The sequence below is a fragment of the Carcharodon carcharias genome, chromosome 10 (assembly GCF_017639515.1).
Source record: "Carcharodon carcharias isolate sCarCar2 chromosome 10, sCarCar2.pri, whole genome shotgun sequence".
Taxonomy (NCBI): domain Eukaryota; kingdom Metazoa; phylum Chordata; class Chondrichthyes; order Lamniformes; family Lamnidae; genus Carcharodon; species Carcharodon carcharias.
The window spans coordinates 104129929-104147427 of NC_054476.1; the positions used below are offsets into that span (position 1 = coordinate 104129929).

The window sequence follows — 17499 nt, forward strand, 5'->3', positions numbered from 1 at the left end:
CCCTCTTCTCCTCCCCCTTCAATGATATATACACATATACCCCCAGGTCTCTCTGCTCCTCCCCCTTCAATGATACCTACACATATACCCCCAGGTCTCTCTGCTCCTCCCCCTTCAATGATATATACACATATACCCCCAGGTCTCTCTGCTCCTCCCCCTTCAATGATATATACACATATACCCCAGGTCTCTCTGCTCCTCCCCCTTCAATGATATATACACATATACCCCCAGGTCCCTCTTCTCCTCCCCCTTCAATGATATATACACATATACCCCCAGGTCTCTCTGCTCCTCCCCCTTCAATGATATATACACATATACCCCAGGTCTCTCTGCTCCTCCCCCTTCAATGATATATACACATATACCCCCAAGTCCCTCTTCTCCTCCCCCTTCAATGATATATACACATATACCCCCAGGTCTCTCTGCTCCTCCCCCTTCAATGATATCTACACATATACCCCCAGGTCCCTCTGCTCTTCCACCCTTTAAGAATTATACCCTTTATATCGCCTCTCCTCATTCTTTTCACCAAAATGTATAATTTCTCTGCACTAAATTTCAGCTGCCACGTGTCCACCAACTTGTCTGTGTCCTTTTGATGGTCTACACTATCCTCAATGTTCACAATATATCCAAGTTTTGTCTCCAAATTTTGAAATTGTGTCGTTTAGGCCAAGGTCTAGATCATTAACAGGAAGATCAGGAGTCCTAACTCTGACCCCTATAAACCTCTCTCCATTCTGAGAATATCCATTAAGCACTACTCTCTGCGTCCTGTCACCCTGCCAATTCTGTATCCATGTTGCTGCTGTCCCTTTTAGAACAAAGAACAAAGAAAAGTACAGCACAGGAACAGGCCCTTCGGCCCTCCAAGCCTGTGCCGATCATATTGACCGTCAGCTAAAACATTTTGCACTTCTGGGGTCCATATCCCTCTATTCCCATCCTGTTCATGTATTTTTCAAGCTGCCTCTTAAACCCCACTATCGTACCTGCTTCCACCACCGCCTCTGGCAGTGAATTCCAGACACTCCCTACTCACTGCATAAAAAACTTGCCCCGCACATCTCCTCTATACTTTTCTCCTCTCACCTAAAATCTATGTCCCCAAGTAATTGACTCTTCCGCCCTGGGAAAAAGCTTCTGACTATCTACTCTGTCCATGTCACTCATAATTTTGTAAACTTCTATCAAATTGCCCCTCAATCTCTGTCGCTCTAGTGAGAACAATCTGAGTTTCTCCAATCTCTCCTCATAGCTAATAACCTCCAGATCAGGCAGCATCCTGGTATACCTCCTCTGCACCCTCTCCAATGCCTCCATATCCTTCTGGTAATGTGGCGATCAGAATTGCACGCAATATTCCAAGTGTGGCCTAACCAAAGTTCTATACAGCTGCAGCATGACTTCCCAGCTTTTATACTCAATGCCCCTACCAATGAAGGCAAGCATGCCATATGCCTTCCTAACTATCTTATCCACCTGCGTTGCCACTTTCAATGACCTGTGGACCTGTACACCCAGATCCCTCTGCCTGTCAATGCACTTAAGGGTTTTGCCATTTACTGTATAATTCCTGCCTGTATTGGACCTTCCAAAATGCATTACCTTGCATTTGTCTGGATTAAACTCCATCTGCCATTTCTCGGCCCAAGTCTCCAACCGATCTATATCCCGTTGTATCCTTTGACAATCCTCTTCACTATCTGCAACTCCTTTATTTTATTCCATGAGCTCGCTCTAAATTTGCTCACAGGTCTCTCGTGTGACACTTTATCGAATGTCTTTGAAAGTCCATGTTCATACATTAACATCCTTACCCTCATTAACGTACTCGGTTACCTCATCAGAAAAACTCATGCATGTTAGTTAAACATGATGTTCCCTTAGCAAATCCATGTTGTCTTTCCTCAACTAACCTAATTTCATCTTGAATTCTCATTTCTGGAAGCTTCTCCGCCACTGAGGTTAAATTGACTGGATAGTTGCTGGATAGGGAGGGACGAGGCCGGAGGGATTTGAAAACAGGGATGAGAATTTTAAAATCAAGCACTTGCACACATGTACAAATACACATACGTATACAGCAAAGAGTTTGATCCCACTCCAGTTCAGTTATCTACATTCACACAGAGCAACATCTGGTAAAGATTCTTTTATGTACTGTTCCCTTGTAAGTTGCTATCATGTTAGATTAAGCTGTCACCCACACAGTTGTTATGCTATAATGTGCCTGTTTTATTTTCTTTAATAGGTATTGATGCCACAGTACCGATATCACAGCTGCTGAGCAATAACATAGCTAATCCCATAAAGAAGATACCATGACCCGTGAGGAAGAGATACCAGACTGGGAGGGAGCCAAAGAATTTTATGCCAAATATGACCCAAAGGATGTTCTTGGCCGGTAATACTTTCAGGCTTTGTTTAAAGTTTTTAATAACGTTGAAGCAAAATATTTCCCAATAATTGTAAAATCAAATTGTGCCCTCAGCAAGAGTTGAGAAAACCATTCTTTTTTAATATTGCTGATAATTCTTCCATGTGTCTCTGACCAAGTGGATACTAAGTAATTGTTTATGTGGATGAAATACTTGAAATGGGAACTGAATGAAAACCAAAACCAAACTTCTGGGGTCAGACTTTCACAGAGACAGGAAGACTCTGTGGACCTTTAAAGATGGCGGCAGGGCCCAGGTGCAGAAGTCCTGCCCCCATTTCTGACAGATCCTGTTTTTGCCAGCTGGTGCAAGAGAAAGAGCATGAATCATACAAGAGGAAACTCAAGCTCAGCAGAACATTTGAACTTTGTGCTGATTTCAAATAGACTGCAACTTTACAGTTCTGAGGGCCTTAACCCTCAGTGTGGGAATCATAAACTTATGGCGTAGACATAAATGCTCCTGAAGGACAGATAAAGTTTGTTTAAATATCGTGATCTGAAATTTTTATCAAATCCCTCATTCTTTGAACATGGCTTAAATAGTCAATGAGATTTAGAACCACACCCCCTGCGGGACTACTTTTATTGACGGGTCATCTGGTGTAGGCTTTTTGACAGGCCATATGGTGTAGGTTACAAAAAAGATTTCCATCTGTTCATGGAGTTTCAATAGAGGTCTTTGTTGACATTTCCCAGGGGCTATAATTATATAATTATGAATACTCGGCTGAGTTTCAAAAGTTATAAGCATCTCAGCTCTGAGTTCACAATTTGATGGACAGCTTAAAGATGCAATTTAAGAAATAGCTATCTTCAATGTGAAGCATGAATGGAAGGTTTTTTTTATTTTTACAAGAAATGAGTCATTTTAGCAGACTTAAAAATAATTGAATGGGTTCCATGAGTTTTTTCACTGCCGTGTGTATGAGTAAGAGCTGTATTCGATTGTTAGCAATTATTTTTTCACCTCCACATGGCTCCTGAGGTCTGCGCCTGGTGGATAGTGGGTTAGTGGTAATTGGGGTGGCATGGGAGAGTCATGGGGGCATGAGAGGGCATGGGGATGGGGGTATGAATTGACATGAAAGAGCATGAGGGAGCATGAAAGTCGGTGGGCGGTAAGGGGCATGAGGGGTGAGTGTTAGAGGATCTAACAACTGGATTGAAGTTCCAGAGAACTTCTGGGGCATTCGGCCATCCCCTCGGCCGCCTAGTATCTGCTTCCAGGGCTGGCGGGCCCAACACTGTCTCAGAGTCACTTGTTTTTATTTCAGATTCTCAGCATCCACGGTATTTTACTTTCGCATTTGAGCTGCTAGATCTGTTTGGAATCCATTTCATTTAGCAAGATGTTAGTACCAGACATTATGGAGGGCATCCTTGGGACTTTTTCTCTACAAAACCTATTTTTTCCTACCAAAAATAGAAAAAGGAATAGTGTTAAAGGACTGATAAACAGTTAATGCAATTCCTATATTTAAAAAGAGAGATGGAACAAGTCCAGCAAACTTTAAATACCAGTTGAAGGAAAGATAATGGAATATACAAACATAATAATTAGCAGGAAAAGGCCACTAGGCCCCCCGAGCCAGCTGCACCATTTGATAAGATCATGGCTAATATAAAAGTGGCCTCAACTCCACTTTCCTGTCTATGCACCATATTCTTTGATTCCCTTGTTAATCGAGAATCTAACTCAGCTTTAAAAACATTCAATGACCCGGCCTCCACTGGTTTCTGGAGCAGATAATTCCACAGACTGATGATCATCTGAGAGAAAAAAATTCTTCTCACCTCCATCTTAAATAGGAGACCCCTCGTTTTTAAACTGTGTCCCCTTGTTCTAGACTCTCCCACATTGGGAAACACCTTCTCAGCATCCATCCTGTCAAGTCCCTTCAGACTCTGGTCACCACATTACAGGCAGGACGCAATAGCTCTTGAGAGAGTGCAGAGGAGGTTTACAAGAATGTTACTAGGGTTAGAAAAGTGTAGCTACGAGGAGAGATTGGATAGGTTGGGGTTATTTTCCTTAGAACAAAGAAGGCTGAGAAGTGACTTGATTGAGGTGTACAAAATTATGAAGGGAATAGATAGAGTGGACAGGATAAAATTGTTTCACTTGATGGAGAATTCTAGAACCAGGGGACATAGATTCAAGATAAGTGGCAGAAGGTGTAGGGGGGACATGAGGAAGAACTTTTTTACGCAGAGGGCAGTGAGTGCCTAGAATTCATTGTCCAAGTTGATGGTAGAGGCAGAAACTTTAAACTCTTTTTAAAAGTACCTGGATCTGCACCTAAAGTGCTGTAAGCTGCAGGGCTATGGGCCGGGTGCAGGAAGGTGGGATTAGAAAGGGCACCTGGGTGTCCTCGGGCTGGCATGGACAAGATGGGCCAAATGGCCTCCTTCTTTGCTGTAACTATTCTATGGTCCTATTGTTCTTATATGTTTCAAAAAGATCACCTCTCAATCTTCTAAACTCCAATGGATATAGGTCCAGCCTGCCCAACCTTTCCTTATAAAATAACCCCCACATCCCAGGTATCAGTCGAGTGAAACAAAAACAGAAAATACTGGAAAAACTCAGCAGGTCTGACGGCATCTGTGGAGAGAAAAAAACAAGAGTTAACGTTTCAAGTCCTTATGTCTCTTCTTCACAACTAAATATAAGCAAAAATGTGATGAAATTTATACTGTTTAAGTGGGGTGGAGCAGCTGAAGCTGGATAGAAGCCCAGCAATAGGTGGGGGCAAAGGAGAGATTGACAAAGATGTCATGAACAAAATGACTCTACTTCACCTTGAACATCTAATTCCTCCAGACCTCCATCCCCCACCGGGATGGTCTGAGGGCTCTCTGCTTCTTCCTTGAACAGAGGCCCGAACAATCCCCATCCACCACCACTTTCCGCTGTCTCGCTAAACTTGTTCTCTCACTGAACAATTTCTCCTTAAACTTGTCTCACTTCCTCCAAATAAAAGGTGTGGCTATGGGCACCCACATGGGCCACAGTTATGCCTGTCTCTTTATGAGGTTTGTCGAACATTCCTTGTTCCAGTCCTACTCAGGCCCCCTCCCACAACTCTCTTCTCGGTACATCGATAACTGTTTTGGTGCTCATGTCTGGATCTGGAAAAATTTATCAATTTTGCTTCCAATTTCCACCCTCCATCACCTTCACATGGTCCATCTCCGACACTTATCTTCCCTTCCTTGACCTCTGTCTTAATTTCTGGTCATAGACTGTACACCAATATTCATTACAAGCCTATTGACTCCCACAGCTCCCTCGGCTACAGTTCCTCACGCCTTGCTTCCTGTAAGGACTCCATTCCATTCTCTCAGTTCCTTCACCTCCATCATATCTGTTCTGCTGATGCCACTTTCCAAAATGGCGCTTCTGACATGTCTTCCTTCTTCCTTAGCCGAGGTTCCCACCTACGGTGGTTGACAGGGCCCTCAAGCATGTCTGGCCCATCTCCCACACCTCTGCCCTTACACCTTCCTCTCCCTCCCAGAACCATGATAGGGTCCCCCTTGTCCTCACTTTTCACCCCACCAGCCTCTGCATTCAAAGGATCATCCTCCACCATTTCTGCCAACTCCAGCATGATGCCACCACCAAACACATCTTCCCCCTCCCGCCCCCCCGTCAGCATTGCGTCGGGACCGTTCCCTCCGGGACACCCTGGTCCACTCCTCCATCACCCCCAACATCTCATCCCCTTTCCAAGGCACTTTCCCATGCAATCGCAGAAGGTGCAACTCCTGCCCCTTTTACCTCCTCCCTCCTCACCAGCAGTGCTTCACTTCCACCTCCTTCAATTTGGTCTACTGCATTTGCTGCTCCCAATCCTCTACATTGGAGAGACCAAACGCAAACTGGGTGACTGCTTTGTGGAACACCATCAGTCTGTCCGCAAGCATGACCCAGACCTCCCTTTTGCTTGCCATTTTAACACTCCACCCTGCTCACATGTCCGTCCTTGGCCTGCTGCAATGTTCCAGTGAAGCCCAACGCAAACTGGAGGATCAGCACCTCATCTTCCAATTAGGTACTTTACATCCTTCCGGACTTAACATTGAGTTCAACAACTTCAAACCATGAACTCTCTCCTCCATCCCCACCCCTTTTTAATCCCCTTTTTTTCAATATTCATTTTTATTTTTAATTTTTATCCACATATTTTTATTTCTATTTATTTTCATATTTATTTTTTTTTAAATTCATTGTTTTATCCCCACCTTTTATCCTATTTTTGATCTTTTTTCCGACCACCGTCCCCTCCCACCACTCCACCCCCATAAGGGCCATCTGTCACCTGTTCATTTTGTTCTTTTCAGAGTGCTTATCCTTTTCCTGTTCTGCTTTCTCACCTTAATGCCACCATCAGCACCTCCTTTAGCCAGTACCACTACCATTAACACCCACTTTGTCCTTTTGTTTATGATATCTTTGCCAATCTCTCCTTTGCCTCCTAGAGCTTTATCTGCTCCACCCCCTAAACAGTATATATTACATCACATTTTTACTTCTCTTTAGCTCTGAAGAAGGATCATACAGACTTGAAACGTTAACTCTGTCTTTCTCTCCACAGATGCTGTCAGACCTGCTAAGTTTTTCCAGCATTTTCTGTTTTTCTTTCAGATTTCCAGCATCCTCAGTAGTTTGCTTGTATATCAGTTGAGTGAACCTTTTCTGAAATGCTTCTAATGCAATTATATCCTTTCTTAAGTAAGGAGATCAAAACTGTACACAGTGCTTTCCATTTAAATAACATACTGCTTTTCTATTCTCCCTGCCAAAGTGTATAAGTTTACATTTTCCTACATTATACTCTACCTGCCAAATTTTTGTCCAGTCACTTAACCTGTCTATCTCCCTTTGTAGATTCATGTCCTCCTCAAAATTTACCTTCCTGCCTGTTCTTGTGTCATCAGCAAATTAAGCAACCATACGTTCAGTCCCTTCATCCAACACATTGATATATATTGTCATTAGTTGACTCCCCAGCGCTGATCCCTGTGGCACTCCACTGATTAGTTTGTCAACCCGAAAATGACCCATTTATCCGTACTGTCTGCTTCCTGTTAGCTAACCAATCCTCTATCCATGATAATATGTTACCCCCTACAGCATGAGCTTTTATTTTGCGTAGGAACCTTTGATGTGGCACCTTATCAAATACCTTTTGTTTGTTTCCCCTTTATCCACATTACTTGTTACTTCCTCAAAGAAATATAATAAATTAGTCAAATGTGATTTCCCTTTCACAAAGTCATGTTGAGTCTGCCTTATTGCGTTAAGATAGGCTTGTCCAACCCACGGCCTACATGCTGCAATTCGGCCTGCACAGCCCCTTTATGTAGCCCACGGGGTGATTGTTGAAAATGGCAGTAAGTCAGGTCAGTGAGTTTGAAGATTTCTACAGGGTATTGCTCCTCCAATGACAGTCTGTTTCTCTCTCGCATTTGCTGCTGATAGGCTCACCAATGAGCAGCAGACATGGGAGAGAAACAGAAATTGGAGGAGCAGCGAGCACATGGCGACTGTGAGTATATGAAGATAAAGAGACTGTGGAGCACACAGGGTCCCCACTCACCATGGTTTCCTGTGGCTTCAGCTACTTTACCCCACTCCTGGTGCTCTGGCCTGGCTCCCAGTGCTTTGGTCTGGCTCGAGCCGTGATCCCCCGCCTCTCCCCACAATCCATCATTTCTCCCTACATTCCTCTGCTTCTCTACACGTTCCCCTGCTTCCCAGCACTCCCATTGGCGGGCACCTGTGTTCAGGTGCCGCTAGGCCTTTGGCTTCACTCTGAGCCTCTCTCCTACTCTACACTGCCACCCCCCCCCCCCCCCAAACTCCCTCTCCCCACACCCGGCCAATTTAGTGAGGTTGAGTGACTGAGGGCGGGTGAGTAAGTGTGAGGGTGGCTGGATAACTGCCTGGGTGTGAGGGTGGCTGGGTGAGGGGTAGGTAAGGGGGTGTGTGTGTGAGGGGGTTGTGTATGGGAGAAAGGGGGGGTGAGAGTGAGGGGAGAGTGTGTGTCTGGCTAACACCTAATCTCAGGGTTCTCATTCACCCTCGACCCCATACCGACAGGCACTTTCATCCACTCTCACAGTGGGTGAAACCATCTACAATCTCCTAAAACTGGGAGTGAACTGGACACACTCACTCACTGACTGTCACTCTTTTACTCTCTAATGGTTGTCTTTATTCATTACTCATTTTTTAATTGTCAGTTTATTGTTGTGACATTTGTTTTGCTCAGTCAGTTGTTTCTTTACATACGCCTGCTTTTTGAAATTCACGTTTAATGTTGTGTCAAATATTATGTTTCCAAAATTTGGTCATCGGCCCCACAAGCGTGCAAAGGCTGGATACACCTGCATCAAGGTTTTCTAAGTGTCTTGCTATAACCTCCTTAATAATAGCATTTTCCCTACAACAGATGTTAGGCTAACTGGCCTATAGTTTCCTGTTTTCTTCCTCCCTCTTTCTTGAATACAGGAGTCACATCTGCTAATTTCCAATCTATGGGGCTTTTCCAGAATCAAGGGAATTTTGGAAAATTAAAACCATCCACTATCTTAGCAGCCAGTTCCTTTGGGATTCTAGGATGAAGTTCATCAGGTTCTGGTGACTTGTCAGATTTTAATTCTAATAATTTTCTCAATAACCTTTCACTAGTGGTTGTAAGTTCCTTCCTCTCTTTCACCTTTGGATTCACACTTATTTCTGGGATATTATTTGTGCCTTCTGCAGTGAAAACTGACATAAAATATCTATTCAATGCTGCCACTATTTCCTTATTTACCATTATTAATTCCCCAAACTCAACTCTCTAGGGAACCCACTCACTTTAGTTACTCTTTTCTTTTTAAATACCTGTGGAAACTCTTACTCTCTGTTTTTACATTTCTAGCTAGCTTTCTCTCATACTCTAATTTCTCCCTCCTTATTACTTTTTTAGTGATTCTTTGCTGGTGTTTAAATTCTGTCCTATCTTCTCACCTACCAATAATATTCACAGAATTGTACACTTTTTCTTTCAATTTGGTAGTATCTTTAACTTTATTAACCACGGATGATGCATTAGTCTCCTAGAGTTTTTCTTTCTGACCAGAATGTATCTTTGCTGAACATTATGAAATAGCTTCTTGAATGTCTGCCATTGTATTGCTACTGACCTATCCCTTCACCTATTTGCCCAGATCACCTTAGCCAGCTCAATCTTCATGCTCTTGTAATTGCCTTTATTTAAGTTTAGAATTCTAGTCCTAGACCCACTCTTTTCTTCTTCAAACTGAACGTGAAATTCAATCATGATCACTACTGCTTCGAGGTCCCTTACTATGAGGTCATTAATTAATCCTGTCTCATTGCACAACACCAGACCTGGAATAGCTTGCTCTCTAGTTGGCTCCAGAACGTGCTGCTCAAAGAAATTGTCCGGAAAACACTCTATGAACTCATCTGCCAGGCTACCTTGGCTAATTTGATTCTTCTAATCTATATGCAGATTAAAATCACCCAGGATAATTGCAGTGCTTTTCTTACAAGCTCCCATTATTTCTTCCTGTATACTCCATCCTACAGTATTGTTAAAGTTAGGAGGTCAGTAAACTACTCCCACAATTGACCTTTTGTCTTAGCTATATTTTTATCTCTGCTTATTCTACACCTTGACCTGTAGAACTCTCACTATTGTACTAATTAACAGAGCTACTCCACCACTATTTCCTAACTTCCTGTCCATCTGATATGTCACATATTCATCAATATTCAGGTCTCAGCATTGGTCACCTTGCAACCACATCTCTGTAATGGCTATCAGGTCATACATATTTGTTTCTATTTGAGCTGACAATTCATCTGTTTTGTTATGAATGTTACAGCTGTTCAGAAACAGAGCCTTTAGTTCTGTCTTTTTACTATTTTTGCAAACTCTGACCTTATTTGCTGTTACAGTTTTTAGTTTGTACACTCTGCCTTTTCCTGCTCTGATTGTCATTACCCTTATTGCTACCTTGCTCCCTTGCCTTTTCCTTTTCCTTTATTTTACCACATATTCCCTCACATGATCTTTTATCCCCATTATTTCATTACTTGTTACTCAAAGATGTAAGATACAATCATCTGGAAACTGAAAACATATTGAAATGCAATTAGCATGGAATCTAAAAAGAAAGGTCATCCTTGACTAATTTTCTTTCTTTTTTTTTATTCGTTCATGGGATGTGGGCTTCGCTGGCTGGGCCAGCTTTTATTGCCCATCCCTAATTTCCCTTGAGAAGGTGGTGATGAGCTGCCTTCTTGAACCGCTGCAGTCCATGTGGTGTAGGTACATCCACAGTGCTGTTAGGGAGGGAGTTCCAGGATTTTGACCCTGCGACAGTGAAGGAACGGCGATATATTTCCAAGTCAGGATGGTGAGTGACTTTGAGGGGTACTTCCAGGTGGTGGTATTCCCATCTATCTGCTGCCCTTGTCCTCCTAGATGGTAGTGGTCCCGGGTTTGGAAGGTGCTATCGAAGGAATTCAATAAGGGTGATGTAGTAGACAGTGGGCTGGAGACATAAAACTGGTGGTGTTGGGATCAGCTTTTATATGCAGCGCCTGATATTTCATTCATTGTAGTCAATGGAAGACTGAATACCAAGCATTGTGGCTGATCTGCTATCACCCATTTTGCTCCCCCACCAGAGATAAATCTCTCCCTGTGTAGATATTTGAATTTTCTGCAGTGCAAACTAAGGTCAGAACATGTGGATTCAGGAAACAATTAACAGAAATGGTGAAATGTATAATAATTGGCTACAAGACAGGAAATAAGGGTGAGCTCACATTAGTAAAAAGTTGAGAGTATTTGTTCCACAATAAGTGCTGGGACCAAGGTGCCACATCAAAGGTTATTGTTGAAAATAAAAGCTCCTGGGGTAGGGACAAAATATTGGCATGGGTAGAAGGCTGGCTGGCTAACAGCAAACAGAGGTGGTGTAAATGGGTCTTTTTCAGGTTCGCAAGATGTAACGAGTGATGTGCCACAGGGACATCAACTATTTACAATTTATATAAATGACTTGGATGAATGGTTGAAGGTATGGTTGCTAAATTTGCTGGTGACGCAAAGGTAGGTAGGAAAGAAATTTGTGAAAAGGACATAAGGAGGCTACAAACAGACATAGTTAGGTTAAGTGAGTGGGCAAAGATCTGGCAAATGGAGTATAATGTGGGAAAATGTGAAATTGTCTATTTTGGCAGGAAGAATAAAAAAGAAATAAAAACAAAAAACTGTGGATGCTGGAAATCCAAAACAAAAGCAGAATTGCCTGGAAAAACTCTGGCAGCATCGGCGGAGAAGAAAAGAGTTGACATTTTGTGTCCTCATGACCCTTCAACAGAACTGAGTGAATATTAGGAGAGGGGTGTAATAAAGTTGGTTTAAGGTTGGGGGGAGAAGTGGGGGGGGTGTGGTTGTAGGGATAAGCAAGCAGTGATAGGAGCAGATAATCAAAAGATGTCACAGACAAAAGAACAAAGAGGTGTTGAAGATGGTGATATTATCTAAATGAATGTGCTAATTAAGAATGGATGGCAGGACACTCAAGGTACAGTTCTAGTGGGGGGTGGGGTGGAAAGGCTAACAGGACATAAAAGATATAGATTTAAAAATAATGGAAATAGGTGGGAAAAGAAAAATCTATATAAGTTAATGGAAAAAACAAAAGGAAGGGGGAAGAAACGGAAAGGGGGTGGGGATGGAGGAGGGAGTTCAAGATCTAAAGTTGTTGAATTCAATATTCAGTCCGGAAGGCTATAAAGTACCTAGTCGGAAGATGAGGTACTGTTCCTCCAGTTTGCGTTGGGCTTCACTGGAACAATGCAGCAAGCCAAGGACAGACATGTGGGCAAGAGAGCAGGGTGGAGTGTTAAAATGGCAAGCAACAGGGAGGTTTGGGTCGTTCTTATGGATAGACCACAAGAAAGACCCAAACCTCCCTGTCGCTTGCCATTTTAACACACCACTCTGCTCTCTTGCCCACATGTCTGTCCTTGGCTTGCTGCATTGTTCCAGTGAAGCCCAACGCAAACTGGAGGAACAGCACCTCATCTTCCGACTAGGCACTTTACAGCCTTCCAGACTGAATATTGAATTCAACAACTTTAGATCTTGAACTCCCGCCTCCATCCCCACCCCTTTTCCATTTGTTCCCCCTTCCTTTTGTTTTTTCCACTAATTTATATAGATTTTTCTTTTCCCACCTATTTCCATTATTTTTAAATCTATATCTTTTATGCCCTGTTAGCCTTTCCACCCCACCCCCACTAGAGCTGTAGCTTGAGTGTCCTGCCATCCATTCTTAATTAGCACATTCGTTTAAATAATATCACCACCTTCAACACCTCTTTGTTCTTTTGTCGGTGACATCTTTTGATTATCTGCTCCTATCACTGCTTGCTTGTCCCTACAACCACACACCACCCCCCACCAACATCTCCACCACGCCCCCCACCTTAAACCAGCTTATATTTCACCCCTCTCCTAATATTCACTCAGTTCTGTTGAAGGGTCATTAGGACTCGAAACGTCAACTCTTTTCTTCTCCACCAATGCTGCCACACCTGCTGAGTTTTTCCAGGTAATTCTGTTTTTGTTTAGAATAAAAAAGAAGCTTATTATCTAAATGGTGAGAGTTGCAGAGCTCTGAGGTGCAGAGGGATCTGGGTGTCTGAGCACATAAATCACTAAGGTTAGTATGCAGGTACAAAAGGTAATTAGGAAAGCTAATAGAATGTTATTGTTTGTGAGGGGAATTGAATATAAAAGTAGGGAGGTTATGCCTCAGTTATAGAGGGCATTGGTAAGACCACATCTGGAGTATAGTGTACGGTATTGGTCTCCTTATTTAAGGAAGGATGTAAATATGCTGGAAGCAGTTGAAAGAAGGCTTACTGGACTAAAATACCTGGAATGGATGGGTTGTCTTATGAGGAAAGGTTGGACAGGTTAGGCTTGTATCCACTGGAGTTTAGAAGAGTAAGAGGCAACTTGATTGAAGCATAGAAGATCCTGAGGGGACTTGACGGGTGGATGTGGAGAGGATTCTTGTGAGCGAATCTAGAGCTAGGGGTTGCTGTTTTAAAATTAGGGGCCGCTCACTTAAGACAGAGATGAAGAGAAATTTTTTCTGAGAGTCATGAGTCTTTGGAACTCTCTTCCTCAAAAGTTGGAAGCAGAGTTTTTGAATATTTTTAAGGCAGAGCGAAATAGATTCTTGATAGACAAGGGAGAGAAATGTTATCGGGGTAGGCAGCAATATGGAGTTGAGGCCACAGTCAGATCAGCCAAGATCTTACTGAATGGTGGAGCAGGCTCCTGCTCCTAGTTTGTATGTTCTTATGTATGTTATATGGCTACTGTTCACCATTTACCTAAAGAATTTGGATCTGGAAATGAGAAGAGCAATTTCACAATTTGCAAATGACACCAAATCAGGTGGTGCACTTAATACAGAGGAGGACTGTGACAAGATACAAGAAGGCATTGATAAACATGGAAAACGGGCATGCAATTGGCAGATGATCCACATGTGAGAGGTACATTTCGGAAGTAAAATTAAAGAGGTGCATATTCCTTGGAAAATGCATGTCTACGATAGGGCAGAGGAACAGAGGGAACGAGAGGTACAGATACAAAGAGATAAAAACAAAAAAACTGCGGATGCTGGAAATCCAAAACAAAAACAGAATTACCTGGAAAAACTCAGCAGGTCTGGCAGCATCGGCGGAGAAGAAAAGAGTTGACGTTTTGAGTCCTCATGACCCTTCGACCTGAGTTTTTCCAGGTATTTCTGTTTTTGTACAGATACACAAGTCACCTAAGATAGTGATGGGGACCATTAATGAACTCAAAAGCTGGGGTTCATTTCTGGAGGGATAGAATTCAAAAGCAGGGAATTTATGCTATCTTGCATGGAACCTTGTCAAGCCCACTGTATGTAATTCTGTTCCCCATATTATAAAGGATAGAGGCACTGGAGAAGGTGCAAACAAAATAAATGAGAATTAAAGTGGAACTGATATGCTGTTTCTATCAGAGAGGTTGAACAGTCTGGGGCTCTATACTAGAGAAAAGACAAAGCTGAGGAGTGATTGAGAGATCTTTAGATTATGAAGAGGTTCAAGAGGGTAGATGTAGAGAAGATGATCCTATTTGTAAGTGAATCCATAACGAGAGACATAAAATAAGATAGGCATTAATATATTAAGAAGAAATTCAGAAGAAACCTCTTTACCCAGAGCATTGTTAGAATGTTAGGCAGCATATCTTGTGGAACAGGTCCTACCCTCCAACAGCAAAGGAGGTGATGAAGGCAGTAGATGAAACTTGCCATACTTAAAGCACTTTGGCTCGAATTCCTTCCTTGCTGGGTGCCTTTCTGCTTGCTAAGCAACCTGTGGCCTGTTTGATCTCAAAATTCTGTGTCAAACTTAACCATGACAGGATGTACCTCTCATGGGGGTACAGCTCACAGTAGCGTTCAACCCAGCAAGACATCAATTTGCTTCTGGCAGTGAGCATTTCAGTACTTCTCCATCTGCTGACTTCAGACACAACTTTGGTCATGGGAGAACTAAGTACCCTCTTCATCCAATCATATGTAACATATAGATTTCCATTGTCACAGGCAGTTTGGATTTCTTGACAAAGGTTGATCCAGTATGTATTTGCATGGGATGTCCCTGTCGTTTGCACAATTGTCTACTTTCAAGTAGACGTAGTTGATTCTGTGACTAGGGTCCTGAATCTTAATAAAGGAAACTACGATCGTATGAGGCATGAGTTGGCTATAATGGATTGGGAAATGTTCCTTAAAGGGATGACGGTGGATAGCAAACATTCAAAGAGCACATGGGTGAACTGCAACAATTGTTTATTCCTGTCTGGCGCAAAAGTAAAATAGGAAAGGTGGCCAAACCATGGTTTACAAGGGAAATTAGAGATAGTATTAGATCCAAGGAAGAGGCGTACAAATTGGCCAGAAAAAGCAACAGAACTGAGGATTGAGAACAGTTTAGAATTCGGCAAAGGAGGACCAAGGGATTGATTAAGAAGGGGAAAATAGAGTTCGAAAGTAAGCTTGCAGGGAACATAAAAACTGACTGTAAAAGTTTCTATAGGTATGTGAAGAGAAAAAGATTGGTGAAGACAAATGTACATCCGTTACAGTCAGAAACAGGAGAATTTATAATGGGGAACAAAGAAATGGCTGACCAACTAAATACATACTTTGATTCTGTCTTCACAAAGGAGGACACAAATAACATACCAGAAATGTTGGGGAACACATGGTTTAGTGAGAGGGAGGAACTGAAAGAAATCAGTAATACTAATGTAGGGAAATGGTGTTGGGGAAATTGATAGGATTGAAGGCTGATAAGTCCCCAGGGCCTGATAATCTACATCCCAGAGTACTTAAGGAAGTGACCCTAGAAATAGTGATGCATTGGTGGTCATTTCGGAGACTCTATAGACTCTGGAACAGTTCCTACAAATTGGAGGGTAGCTAATGTCACCCCACTACTTAAAAAGGGAGGTAGGGAGGAAACGGAATTATAGACCAGGCAGCCTGACGTTGGTAGTGGGGAAAATTCTAGAGTCCATTATAAAAAGATTTAATAGCTGAGCACATGGGAAACAGTGGCAGAATTGGACTGACTCAGCGTGGATTTATGAAAGGGAAATCATACATGACAAATCTACCGGAATTTTTCGAGGATGTAACTAGTAGAGTTGATGAGGGGGAGCCAGTGGATGTGGTTTACTTAGACTTTCAAAGGCTTTCGACAAAGTCCCATATAAGAGATTGGCGTGTAAAATTAAAGCGCATGGGATTGGGGGTAGTGTATTGAGATGGATAGAAAACTGGTTGGGAGACAGAAAACAAAGAGTCAAAAATAAACGGGTCTTTTTCCGAATGGCAGGCCACTGCTAGTGGGGTACCGCAGGGATCGGTGCTGGGACCCCAGCTATTCATTATATATATATTAATGATTTAGATGAGAGAACGAAAAGTAATATCTCCAGATTTGCAGCTGACACAAAGCTGGGTGGGAGGGTGAGCTGTGAGAGATGCTTCAGTGTGATTTGGAGAAGCTGAGTGAATGGGCAAATGCATGGCAGATGCAGTATAATGTGGATAAATGTGAGATTATCCACTTTGGTAGCAAAAACCGGAAGGCAGATTATTATCTGGATGGCTATAAATTGAGAGAGGGAAATTTGCAACGAGACCTGGGTGTCCTTGTACACCAGTCACTGAAGGTAAGCATGCAGGTGCAGCAGGAGGTGAAGAAGGCAAATGGTATGTTGGCCTTCATAGCCAGAGGATTTGAGTACAGGAACAAGGATGTCTTGCTGCAATTATACCTTGGTGAGACCACACCTGGAATATTGTGTGCAGTTTTGGTCTCCTTATCTGAGGAAGGATGTCCTTGCTATTGAGGGGGTGCAGCGAAGGTTTACCAGACTGATTCCTAGAATGGCGGGACTGACATATAAGGAGAGATTGAGTTGATTAGGGTTATATTTGCTGGAGTTCAGAAGAATAAGAGGGGATCTCATAGAAACCTATAAAATTCTAACAGGACTGGACAGGGCAGATGCAGAAAGGATGTTCCCGATGGTGGGGGAGTCCAGAACCAGGGGTCACCATCTGAGGATATGGGGTAGACCACTTAGGACTGAGATGAGGAGAAATTTCTTCACCCAGAGAGTGATGAGCCTGTGGAATTCGTTAGCACAGAAAGTAGTTGAGGCCAAAACATTGTATGTTTTCAAGAAGGAGTTAGAGATAGCTCTTGGAGCAGCGAAAGGGATCAAAGGATATGGGGAGAAAGCGGAAGCAGCCTATTGAGTTGGATGATCAGCCATTATCATAATGAATGATGGAGCAGGCTCGAAGGGCCAAATGGCCTGCTACTGCTCCTAGTTTCTATGTTTCTAAGTCATGCCATGTTCTAGCTGTTG

General features: G+C 42.8%; 1 protein-coding gene across 1 annotated transcript in view; it reads left to right on the forward strand.

The window, feature by feature from the left end:
- LOC121282941 (phosphorylase b kinase gamma catalytic chain, skeletal muscle/heart isoform-like) overlaps positions 1-17499 on the forward strand; it is a 366244-nt gene that overhangs the window by 44943 nt on the left and 303802 nt on the right. Inside the window, exon 2 of the mRNA XM_041196763.1 lies at positions 2267-2419. Within this exon, the coding sequence (XP_041052697.1) occupies positions 2337-2419 (83 nt within the window). The 5' untranslated portion in view covers positions 2267-2336. The remainder of the gene's footprint in view (positions 1-2266; positions 2420-17499) is intronic.